The 12,808-nt window shown below is 47.7% G+C and overlaps 1 protein-coding gene across 1 annotated transcript in view; it reads left to right on the top strand.

The window, feature by feature from the left end:
• Positions 1–278: 278 nt before the first annotated feature.
• Positions 279–12,808, top strand: part of PDIA3 (protein disulfide isomerase family A member 3) — a 35,169-nt gene continuing 22,639 nt past the window's right edge. Inside the window, exons 1-3 of the mRNA XM_089689393.1 lie at positions 279–554; positions 9,041–9,119; positions 12,212–12,329. Of these exons, the coding sequence (XP_089545519.1) occupies positions 406–554; positions 9,041–9,119; positions 12,212–12,329 (346 nt within the window). The 5' untranslated portion in view covers positions 279–405. The remainder of the gene's footprint in view (positions 555–9,040; positions 9,120–12,211; positions 12,330–12,808) is intronic.

Here is a 12,808-nt window from a genome sequence, read left to right as displayed (position 1 = left end):
AGTCCCATCCCTGCACATGGCACTCGCAGTGGCCCCTCCTCCTCCAATCAGAGCACACCTGAACACGATCCGCTCCATTCTCTCCTGCAGCGCCGATCTTTCGGCAACCTCTATACACGTGATTCTGCAGCAGCCGCTCTATTGGCTGACCACCTTTCCCGCCCCCTCCGTACGGCGGCCACTCCTAGCTGAGAGGCTGCAATGCTGTCACGCCCAGCTCCGTTTCAAGCAGGAGACCCCGCCCCGGCCACCGACGTCTCTGACAGCGACCAATAAGCGGCTGCCACACTCCGGCTCCAGGTCCGGCCGAGGGTACTTCCGGCAGGGTTTTCTCTCCTCCTCTCCCCGGCTTCCCTTCTAGTCCAGGTCAGGCGGTGCAGCTGAGCTCTCCTCTCCGGTGCAGACATGACGCGATCCCTCCTCGGCGCCCTCTTCGTGCTGCTCGTAGCCTTCAACGCCGCCTGGGCCTCCGATGTTATAGACCTGACCGATGACGACTTCGAGGCCAGCGTGCGGGAGTACAGCATCATGCTGGTGGAGTTCTACGCTCCCTGGTAAGAGGGGAGGGGACTGTGCGCCCCCTAGGTGATGGGGAGAATGCGGGGTACAGGCTGAACGTTTCCTTCTATAATACAGCACAATTACAGGAGAGGGGGAAGGGAGACACTATATGGGTGGTCACAGTGCCTAGGCTCCCTGCATAGATGGCAGTGAATGGCCACTGTGACTAGGCTACAACATGGCATGAGGTGGCTAGGCCCCCCCCGACTTATCAATGGGTGGCCCCCCCGACTTATCAATGGGTGGCCCCCCCGACTTATCAACGGGTGGCCCCCCCCGACTTATCAACGGGTGGCCCCCCCCGACTTATCAACGGGTGGCCCCCCCCCGACTTATCAACGGGTGGCCCCCCCCGACTTATCAATGGGTGGCCCCCCCCGACTTATCAATGGGTGGCCCCCCCCGACTTATCAATGGGTGGCCCCCCCCCGACTTATCAATGGGTGGCCCCCCCCCGACTTATCAATGGGTGGCCCCCCCCCGACTTATCAATGGGTGGCCCCCCCCGACTTATCAATGGGTGGCCCCCCCCCCGACTTATCAATGGGTGGCCCCCCCCCCGACTTATCAATGGGTGGCCCCCCCCCGACTTATCAATGGGTGGCCCCCCCCCCGACTTATCAATGGGTGGCCCCCCCCCCGACTTATCAATGGGTGGCCCCCCCCCGACTTATCAATGGGTGGCCCCCCCCCCGACTTATCAATGGGTGGCTTCCCCCCCCCCCCCCCTCCGACTTATCAATGGGTGGCTTCCCCCCCCCCCCCCTCCGACTTATCAATGGGTGGCTTCCCCCCCCCCCCCCTCCGACTTATCAATGGGTGGCTTCCCCCCCCCCCCCCCCCCGACTTATCAATGGGTGGCTAGGCTCCCCTGCGTAGCAATGGATGGGTGGCCCGTGTGCCTAGGCAGTGTGTCCCTGGCTGGACTTTCCTGCACAGCAATAGGTGGCCTCCATGGCTGGGCTCCCCGTTGTGTTGGGTTTACCACGGAGCAATCTGATTCTACAATCACCCTTAGATCTACTACTGGCTCCTAATGAGTCTCTGCCTAATCTATCCAATCAGATGAGCCCTTGCAGTACATCCAGATTGGTACAATCAGATTGTAGTGTGTGTGGGGAGTATTACACAGCAGGCTTTGACTCTTGTGTGGGTTTATAATGGGGCACAACCAGCAAGACCTCTGCATTCAGATGGAGGGAAACGGAAGAATTGGGTGCCATACAGGACACAGGCTGTCTGGGGGATGATAAAGGTGCCAGACTATGCATTCTGATTGTACAATCTCCTCAACAGTGACCATACACAATACAATCTGACCAAATCCTGTACAGTCCCTGACCAATCAGATTGTATAATGCCCTGTGAGGAAGATTGTACACTCATTGTTTAGTGTATGGTCTCTACTTTTAAGAATATTATACAACCAGAGTGCATGTACAAGCTCCTTAAAGATGACCATACACTTTACAATCTGATTGTACAATATTCTTTACGGTGACCCTATAAGATGCATTCTGTCACCTTTAAGGAGATTTTCAGATATTGTACAATCAGATTGTGTTGTGTATGGTCACTTTTTAGGAATTTGTACAGATTGTGTAGTGTGTAAAATCTTCATAAAGGGGACCATACAGTATACAATCAATTTCTGTACAAAGGTGACAATCAGATTGTATAGTGTGCAGTCACCGTAAATGATGTGCATACACCATCCATCCGAGTGGGGGAAGGATTGTACTCGTGTGGGGGGGATTGTACTCATCTGAGTGTGGGGGAAGGGGGGGGTTGTACACATCTGAGTGTGGGGGGGGATTGTACACATCTGAGTGTGGGGGGGGGGGGGGGAGGATTGTACACATCTCCTTTAGGGTGACTAGTAGACCAGGGTGGGAAGTCTGCGGCTCTCTAGCTGTTGTGGAACTATATTTCCCATGAGGCATTGCATCATTACAAAACTGACAGTTCCAGCGATGACTTGCAGAGGCATGATGGAACTTGTAGTCCTGCGGCTCTCAGGTTGCCTACCCCATACAATCCAATTGTTTTGTCTCTGTACAATCTTCCTAAAGTTGACCAATCAGATTGTGTAGTATAGCGACCTTAAAGAATGTTGTACAGTCAGATGGTTTAGTGACTGGACATCCTAAAGTAGATTGTACAATCAGATTGTATGGTGTGTGTGGGGTCACCTTGACCTGGTAACATTGATTGTTCATGTGATAATCTGGGGTGCCCCCTCCATAGATCCTGGACGGTCTCCTGTATCTTGTGGTGGTATGCAGGATTTATATAGCACCAACCGTGTGCACAGCACTTTACAAAATAAAGGGGGAAGTAAAATTACAGTACAGAAGGAATAGGGAGGGGCCTGCACATGGAGCTCACAATGGAAAGGTGTTCAGATTAAATCGGTGATTGTAACAAATATTTCCTTCGAGTAATGGATTGTACGTCTATCAGATGCGTGTTCAGTGATTTGTCGTTTTATCCCCCCCTTGTATGAAGGAAGGGGGATTCCTCTGTGGAACTTTCTGTTTGCTCTCTGAGGTTTGTTTCACTTTCTCCCGAGTTTGTCAGATCTCCATGTCTGTGATGGGATTTGTAGTTCTGATGAGCCCGGATCTCCATTCTGTACAATGAGGAATTCCCTGCAGAGGACTTCAAATCCCAGAATCCTTCACTCTGCTGTGCTCTGCCTGTTCGTTATGGGTGTGGTCTTGTTGTGGTGTCTGCTTCTGGTTGGCTGTCAGGAGCTTGGTGGCCTCTTTCTATTGGTTTGGCAGATGGCCCAGCTTGTCGGATCTCTCCTCCCCCTCATCCAGGATCCTCACAAGTCAGCCGTGGTCTGAGCTGTCCTGTTGGGATGTGTGGCCACTTCTGTGTCAATCTACTTTTGTACAGTTAATGTTGGCAACTTTCCGGTAATAAAATCGATCATACAATCACATTGGTCAGACGCTTTACACTTCTCATGGCTGAAGTCTAACAGTGACTTTATAGTGTCAGAGGAAGATCTCTGCAAGCATAACTCATCATTTCACTGTAATTATATAGGCTCTCGCTTTAATGCAGGCCATAGACGGGCTGTTTATCGGCCGAATTGTCGGCTGATACAAAAAAATCGGTAGTTGCCGATGCTGCCTCCAATGTCTATGAAAAAAAAGTCCATTTTTTGTGGATTTTCCAGCATGACTGATAAAAAGAAACGAGAAGATCCACAAAAAACAGCCAACGGCATTGCCCCAATAATGGTGTGAATATCTGCTGATTTTTCATGCAGATGATAATTCGGCCGATAAACAACCAGTCTATGGCCTGCATAAGGTCACCAATCTGATTGTACAATCACCTTAGATCTTAGCAAGTATGTGGTAGAAGAGCCTCCATGATTGGATATAAAGAATATATAGCTTAGTTAGAACCTTGTACTAGTTTTGATAGATCTGTTTCTACAGAGATTGATCAGATTGTAACGTGTAGGGGTAAGCCTTGGGGTCACCACACACTACAATCTGTACAATCTCCTTTACACCTACCTACAACTTTGTAGCACAAATGGTTGGTTAGGTAGGTGCTCATATTATAGCTTTGGTAGGTTTAAAGTTGATTGTACAAAGATTGTTTGGTAAGATTGTAACATGTATTGTGACCCTTAGCCTGGCCATACACGAGACAACCCATGCAATCTCCTTTAGATCTACCAGCAGCTCTGAAATATGACGGCCTCTGCAATTGAATGGTAATTGGGTTGTATAGGTATTTCCTCATATTACATAGTTTTGGTCAATCTAAATTAAATTATCCAGGGATTGTACAATCAGATTGTAGTGCGTATGGTTACCCTTAAGGTGACAATGTGCTACAATCTGGTGTTCCAATCTCCTTCTGATGAACTGTGTAGCACCTGATTTGATACTATATGAATGAATTGTTTAGGTGTCCTCATGTTATGTAACGTTGGAAATCTGATGGAGATTGTGCATAGATTGTAGTGTGTAGGGCCACCCTTAAAGTGGCTGGAAAGGTTGAAGGTCTTTTACCGTCATACATTCTATACATGAAGGTAACAAACCTGTGTGCAGCCGTGCCCCCAGCCCCCTCGATACTTACCTGAGCCCCAGCATGATCCTGCGATGTGAATGACAGCCTCAGCTGCCCCGTGTCTCTGCAGTGATCATCCGCAAAAAAATCGAGTCACCAAAACCCCACATTCTCCGAAATGAATACATTACTTGACATCACTTCTGAAGTTATATTCTGTCATACGAGAGTTTTCGGAACTTTAGTAACCTCTTCCTTTTTAATATGAGACTAGCCAGCAAAAAACGGACTGTGGGGGGTGGCGGCCTCGTGGTGTGTGGGGGGTGGCAGCCTCGTGGTGTGTGGGGGGTGGCGGCCTCGTGGGGGGTGGCTTTGTGGTGTCGACCAGCCATTAGTCTAATCATAATCTACATACTCTGCACAAAATAGTTTATGGGATGTCTGAAGGAGATTGTACAATCCTCTCTAAAACCAACCATAAACTATACAATCTCCTTTACATCTACCATCAGCGATGTAGTACAAGGGCCTGTCTGATTTGATGCACCTATGAGTACTTGTAAACCCTCACAACCCAGTGAAGGGACTGGCCTCAGGTGATAGAGGCATCAAATCCTCCTATGCAAGTTGTAGCTGTTTATCTACAGCTGTCTGTCCTCTGCATCCATTACAAGTGCGGAATGTACACCGGATCTCTCGGCTCTGAAAAGCAGGGGGCGGGGAGCTGAAGTCACATCAGTGAGGAAAGCTCTGAGAGCTGGTGGGAGGGCGGTGGTCTGGGGGGGAGGGCTCTGGGCAGTGGTCTGGGGGGGAGGGCGGTGGTCTGGGGGGGGAGAGGGCTCTGGGCGGTGGTCTGGGGGGGGAGGGGGCTCTGGGCGGTGGTCTGGGGGAGGGCTGTGTGCACAATTGCCTGATATATAGATATCTTGGCTCTTCAAGAAGCGTTGGATAACTTTGTTTCTAGCACAACTTTCACATGACCTGTTCCTCAATAGCCACAGAGGAGAGGTCTAATTTCTGTGCACCAAATGCCTTTACAAACCCAGATATTAGCTTGTAAAAGTATCTGACATTAACACTGCTGTATATAGCCTGAGCAGGAGGGGGCGGAGACGAGACCTGTCACCCTGCACAAAGAGAGGTCAGCCGTGGCCGGTCTTTATTAGAGGAAGCTCCTGCAGATAGTAGTGTCACACTGGATTACTACAAAGATCACCAAGATTCCAGGAAGGATCCCCCTGACTCTGTATTGGACAATTCTTATCCCAGAGTTCAGCTCTGCAGTAGAATACATGGTATAACCGGGGCGGCTCCCATAGCTGTGAGTGTAGAAAGCTTTTATCCCCAAAACTTTCTGAACAGGTAGTTCTCCAGTAGAGGAACCTTCTAGAAGGCGGAGAATTCAGCCGGGTCAGATGTGCTCCTTATGGGTTGGGGCTTATTCCTAGCAGCAGTCACACTGATCACAGCCGTGGTGTGCGATGGGAGGAAAGCTGCATGTGTACTAGTCAGGGCGTGTCACCATTTACTTTGCAGACCTTTGTTGAAATGTCACAACTGACATTCAGTTACATTCTATTCACACCCTGACGCTGTGATCTGGTAGTTTGCAGCACAACCCGCTGCACTGAGGGAAAACTGCATGCAGTACTTCTGTGCCCATGGCTGCAATGCAGTAGTGTGATGTGACCCCATAAATGAGGCAGATCGCCCTGTCTATGCATTGAGTCTCAGCAAGACTGTCCAGCACAGCCAGCTCTGATTGGTCGGATGGGTCTTTAGGTCTTCATGTCTCCCTCAGTGGGGACGGGGGTCTCTGCTAATAAAGTGTGATCCACATGCGTTTCCGTGTAACATAGGGCACCCCATTCATGTGAATGTGCTTCCCTATGTGCGTTTGTCACTCCAAAGAAACTCGGGGTCCAAATTGTGGCCCTGAGCCAGGCATGATTTGATTTATTTGTTGTGATTCTCATGCAACAATAGCAGCAAAATCGCACCAAGTTAGAGGTGCCCTTCAGGATGAACATCACCAAAGTGCACGTGTTGCTGAGATTGGGAACTAGACTGATTCATGCTGCTTTTGCCTGCGATTCTTTATTGCCCAAGTGTAAGCAGTGCCTAAAAAGTGAGCCTGGCGTCACATCTATTTTTCACGTTTTAAAGGATAAGTTCAGTTTTTAGAAAAATAAATATATTTTTTTCTTTTTTTTTGCAGGTAGAGTGCGTTTATTTTTGTCTGCAGGAGCCTGGAAAGCATTGCACCAGTGATCAGTAGATTGCTGATGCCATGCAGGTCTGCTGCAGATCTGTCAGAATGTCTGCTTGCCGTACGGGATGTATGAGCCAGCAGATATTCTCCCAGGAAGCTTCAATGTACTACAACTGTGCTGCACAGCGTCATGGTAGGTCATTGAAAACTACAAATCTACAGCCGCTGAGGCTGCTGGGGCTTGAAGTTCATTCATTCACGGAAGTTTGTGAATGAACAACATGGCCGTGTGGGCAAAGCCCTGCATGGCTGCCCTGGTTTCAAATTTGACAGTATGGGGAGAAGTCTCCCCGTGCTGTCGAGGGGGAGGGGGGCTCGGCGACCTCAACTATGGGAACATGTGACATGTTCCACTGTAAAACTGGGTGGAACATGTAATGTAGCATGTTCCCAAAGGTGAACTTATCCTTTTTAAAGGACAGCCCAAGCTCTTTTGTCTGTACTTCTCCTGTGAATGACAGGACTGCAGTTTGTTCCGGGAGGACAGAGCAGAGGACCGTGACTGACGGTCAACTCTCTGCTCAGTGTGGCTGTGAGAACTCTTTATCGGCAGTCATGTGATCGGTGTTCTCACCCTTAGAGCCGGCGGGGGGACAGATACATCGGACTGATGCTGCATCCACCTAGGTAAGTATAATGGGGAGGGGGGGATAAAAGCCCTACTTTGCTTTTAAGCCCTGGTTCACACTGATGTGGTGTGGAGTTTGCAGCGTTTTCTGTGCAAATTCTGCACCACATCAGATTCGCACCCTGTTCATGCAAACCGCTTCAGGTGTGTATGTGAACACTCCAAAAGCAGTCCAAAAACGCAGTGCGACGTGCAGAATCAGATCGCTTAGGCATGAATACCCATGCGATCCGATTCTAGTGCGGACCAAAAAAAGGGTCCTGCATGTTTTTGGTGCGATTAGAGCCATCCAATCGCACTGCACACAAATCGCATGTGATTTGCACAGGAGTGTGGTTCCTGTGCGAATCACATGGAATATACCACACCGCATATATGTGAACCCAGGCTGAGTAGTTGTAAACCCTTACATATACCCAGTAAAGTGACTGGCCTCAAGTGATAGAGAAAACAAATCCTACAAAAGTTGTACCTGTTCATCTGCACTCTTTTCTGTTTATATTGCAGCATTTATAAAGCTTTTCTAAGATTTCAGAAAAGGGGAGAGCTGAAGTTACACACTGCAGTGAGAGCTCTGAGAGCTGATTGGAGGGAACACTGCAGTGAGAGCTGATTGGAGGGAAGAGACCCCCTCTCTACACAGAAACAAAGCTGAGGCTGTTGATCTGCTGGAGGTCCCCTCCCTTGTCACCTTTTTCTTTTGGGGTCAGGAAAACTTGTCAGAAGTAACTCATGCTGATAGCAGAGGAATGAGGCAGCAGACAGAAATAACACTTGGTGCTCTGGACTGAGACAAGTACATGTTATAGAGCGAAATGCTTTGTTCATATTTCATGTCTGAGGTTTACAGCCACTTAACTACATGCAACACCATTCCTGGCATGTAATGTCTATCGACCAATCGCAGGACTCCCACTGGCAGCCTTTACTTTCCTCTCCGGGAGGATGGTGTCATCTTTGTTCAGTGATCATTCAGTATCACCATCCACTTCTTGGACTGAGAAATTGTCTGAGATGAGTCCTGTCGGTCCTGGCGCCTGTGCAGCTCTGTGTTTGTGACACATCAGCTCTGTGATAGCCTGGCAACTGCACAGATATTCTGCAAGGCTGTGCCTAACCTTGGATCCTGGCAGAGCCCTGCAGCACATCTGCACACATGGGGGGGTCTGTGAATGCACACAGTGATGTCTGAGACTTAACTGCACAGTTGTCATGAATCTATAAACTCGTGCATACATGTCACAGGGCTCTACCAGGACCCGAAGCCCTGCAGCACATCTGCACAAAATCAAAACTGAGAGAAGCCGGGGATAGAAGGTCGGGGATATTTTTCTGCGAGGGTCTGCGTCAATGATAAACGTACAGTGGAATCTCTTAATAGATGCTGCTGTGTATTGAGATGTGAGGAATTGGCACTCTTTATAAAACAAATCGAATATTTATCAATCATTGTAAGGCATAATCTGAGTTCTCGGCTGACATCCGTCTCTCATGTTAATTTGCTGTGAATGTTTCCTTGTTTTCCTGTTTTTCAGGTGTGGACACTGTAAGAAGCTTGCTCCAGAGTATGAAGCTGCTGCCACAAAGCTGAAGGGAACAGTTGCACTGGCAAAGGTATTATGCCGATTTTAGGCACAGAATGTGTTGGGGCAGGGATAGAGGTGGGGATCGACCTGGGGAATGGGGAACATGGAGAAATGAACTAGCAAGCCCCTAACAAAATCTAATAAAACAAATGTTGCTGTAAAGATGATTTTTGCCTACTTTAAATGTTCGCTTCAGCCAGGGACTGGGCATTCACTTTCATTCACTATTTTAAATTTCATCTCTAGGGAGTAATATATGTAGGGTAGTGTCCATGGAGGGCATGGTGAAGGAGGTCAGAGCACATTGCACCACTCTGCATCAGAGAACGGCTTTTGTCCTGCTGAGACCACTCCAGAGGAGCTTCTTTGGCAGACCCCACTGGCCCTCCTTTCTCATCCAACCCATATGATTTCACACAAGTTCCTTGGAAAGACTAGAGAGGGCAGGCAGGGATCAGCCACCACACTGAGGGGGACAAGAACCTGAACCTGCCTGAGTGTTGTCAAAGCAGACGGCAAATCCTAGATGGCAGCAGCATTCTCTGCCCTGAAGCTGCACATGAGCAAGGCATGCTGCAGGGCAGAGACTGCCTAGGATTGGCTTTGACCGCTTCCCAGTTGGAGAGCTCAGGCACTGACCACGCCTGAGCTCATCACTTCTGTGGACTTCTCTACCTCCCTGTGGGAGAAGCACTTGAGGGTTGGAAAAGCAGGGACAGGGATGCGATCTACCAGTCACCTGCCCAGGGTTGAACAGTGATTGCCATCAAGGGGTTGCCAAGCCCCATTTTGGGGCATCTGACTTTTTAAGGCTCTATTTAAAACATCGCAGACCTTTATAGAGATGCAAGATTGCCTGCTGGGGAGTGCAAGACCTAAAACCTCTTGTGTGTTAGTTGGGTTCATAGGAACTACCTTGTCACTATTGTAAAGGATACATTCACCTTTTCAAAACAATGATGCACAATTTTGCAGGTGAAAAAATGTCATTTTTAAATTTTAATTGGAAGCCTGTAAAGCATTGCACCCGCAATCAGCAGATCATGGGTGCTATGCAGGGCTCTTGCAGACTCTGTAAGCTGTCTGCTCATACCTTGTATGTGAAGTCACACAGTGACAGGAAGCCTCAATGAACTACCACAACGCTCAACAGCACAGTGGTAGTTGCTTGAGAACTATAATCCGACAGCCACAAAGGCTTTCTATTGGTGTTGGTTTTCCATTCACAGGCGTGCCTGCAGCAATAACATGTTACACCCTGACTATGGGTGTAACATGCTGGAGAAGGTGAACTTATCCTTTAAACCTCAAAACTATGTTTTGCAAAGAAAAAGGTTAATGCCTCCCCTCTTGCAGCCTGTGATGCCAATGTGATGACTAACTGCACCCTTTAGAGCATTTTAGGGTGTAATATGGGGCCAAGTTGACCTCATCCCTCTTAAGTGTGTGGTGGCTCTTCTCCCCAGCAGCAGCTGTCAGTTCTGAGTTTTGTGTGTGGCTCCCCCTGCACATCGAAGTGCTTCATCCCCAGAAATCTGAATAAACATTAAGCCACCACAGTAGCTTGGTACAGACATGGGATTGGAGTTCGTTTACTGGAGCCAGAGCAGTGCTTTGGTGATCTGATCATGGATGCAATGCCGTGCAGGCTCACTTGCAAAAAATGCATTTATTCTTGCAAAAGTTAGACTCTTGAAACATTTTTCATTGTGGCAAACTTTAGGCATGTTGAATGCTTTGGAAACTGGTGTAGTGGCACTGCTACCTTCCTTCAATCCTCAGCCCCAGCTGTTGCTCAGACTGAGGCTGCCAATGCCTCTATGAACCATAGACCACTGGAGGAGCAGTCGGCACTCGGGTAATTATCCTTTATTGTAATGGCATGAGACAGCTGTACACGCAGCCTGTTGAAATTGACAAGCCACTGGATGTACAAGCGCACAGCCATGCATCTGTCTGCATCCTGATCCATGCACTGGACATTCAATGTGTGTGAAGGTCCATGCGGCCACCAGCCCATTGATTTCAACATACTGCCTTCACACCCTTCCATGGCACACCTGTACATCCCGGGTGGCTGAAGACAGCTCTTTGCACGGGCGTACAGATACACAATGTGAATGAGGCCTTAATTCTATTCCACTTTACATTGGTCACCAAGGAAGTGTAATAGTTCATGTGAATGAATTAAGGATTGCAAAGCAGCAGTAAGTGATGGGTCAGATTGGTCATCTAGTGACAGATTTTAGAACACAAGCTGGTGTTGGCAGCTGTAACATTGGTCACCCTATAAGTACAGGGAATGTCCACTCTAGTCTTTCAACTGACTGAAGAATGAGACTCAAATTGAGCGTGCCAGGTGTCCAATCCACTTTAAGAGCCAGTTGGCGCCACAAAAACGTGCTCCAGATCCGTTCCAGGTGTTTCTGCATTGACCTTAAATTTTTTGATGCGTTTCAGGCTTTTTCGTTTTTTTTTTTTTTTTTTTTTCTTCACTGTACTTGGGTCTGGTGTGTTTATGATGCATGTAGGTGTGTCCTGGTGTGGTTTTGATGCTTTTACCACATTCCAGTACAGTTCTGTGCAGGAGCAATTCAACCCTTTTTTTTTTTTCCTGGAACTGAATTACTGCAAGCACTGGTATGAACTATGACCTTGAAAACCATGTAACCTACTTTCTATGTATTTTAGTTGCGGAAAAAATGTCCTTGAATGTATGTGGTGTGAACTAGCCCTAAATTCTCCTATGGTTATCAGGGTATAATGTTCCTAATCAGGGTTTATAAAAGTTGTCCAATCCAATTATGTATTGTTTGAACATTGGTCAGAAAGGCCAATCCAGTATCAACCTACAGTATTTGCCTACCAGTGAATAAATGTCATAATCTAGCTTTGCTCCTTCATAATTACGTGCTGTGATGGTAAATTGTTGAATGTTGGCAGAAAGAGAAAGTGAAACTAAGCAAGTTAAAGTACGAAATGCAATAACCCAGGAAAACCAGAATGAACTTGTTGGTTGCTATTGTCTACTAGGTGTTCCCATTTTTCTGCCTTGCTGACTACAGATCTGTACATTTGTCTTGCTAAATTTTAAACTAGAATTTAATATATCTTTGTTAGGTGGACTGTACAGCAAACTCAAACACTTGCAACAAATATGGAGTCAGTGGGTACCCCACTCTTAAAATCTTCAGAGATGGAGAGGAGTCTGGTGCTTATGATGGGCCTAGGAGTGCCGGTAAGAAATTCTGCAAGCGTTGCGACAGTTTGCTCATCAAGAGCTCATAGACTTCTAGAAAGACTTGCTGAAACATTGTGTGTGACTAATAGTAAAGTATTACATAATAGATCTGATACTGCAATAGCGAATTACAGGTAGTAACGGCCAAATGTAAATGAAATGCCAATTATCCTTCGCTTTAAGTTTTTTTGTGCTGTGATCTGAAGTGGAGCTGTGACAACTACCTGCTATAAACAAAGGTGACAACACAGAAAATGCCCTTAATTGCGCAATTTAGACTGTTGTGTATTCTAACAAAGTGTTACGGAGATGCATTTGGGAGGGGGGGGGGGGAGCCTGCTAGTGAAGGCTGACAATCTGGGAGAGGGTACGGAGACTCTGGGAGAACAACCCTCCTGTAGTGGTGCTGCCCTTGCACTGTAGGGGTTAAATGCTTTTAGGTCTTGGGTTTGGAAAAATCAGCTTTACTTACCTGA

This window comes from Staurois parvus, unplaced genomic scaffold (genome assembly GCF_062004578.1).
Source record: "Staurois parvus isolate SC_StPar_1 unplaced genomic scaffold, SC_StPar_1.0 ptg000472l, whole genome shotgun sequence".
NCBI classification, from domain to species: Eukaryota; Metazoa; Chordata; class Amphibia; order Anura; family Ranidae; genus Staurois; species Staurois parvus.
This window is presented reverse-complemented; position numbering and strand designations above follow the sequence as displayed.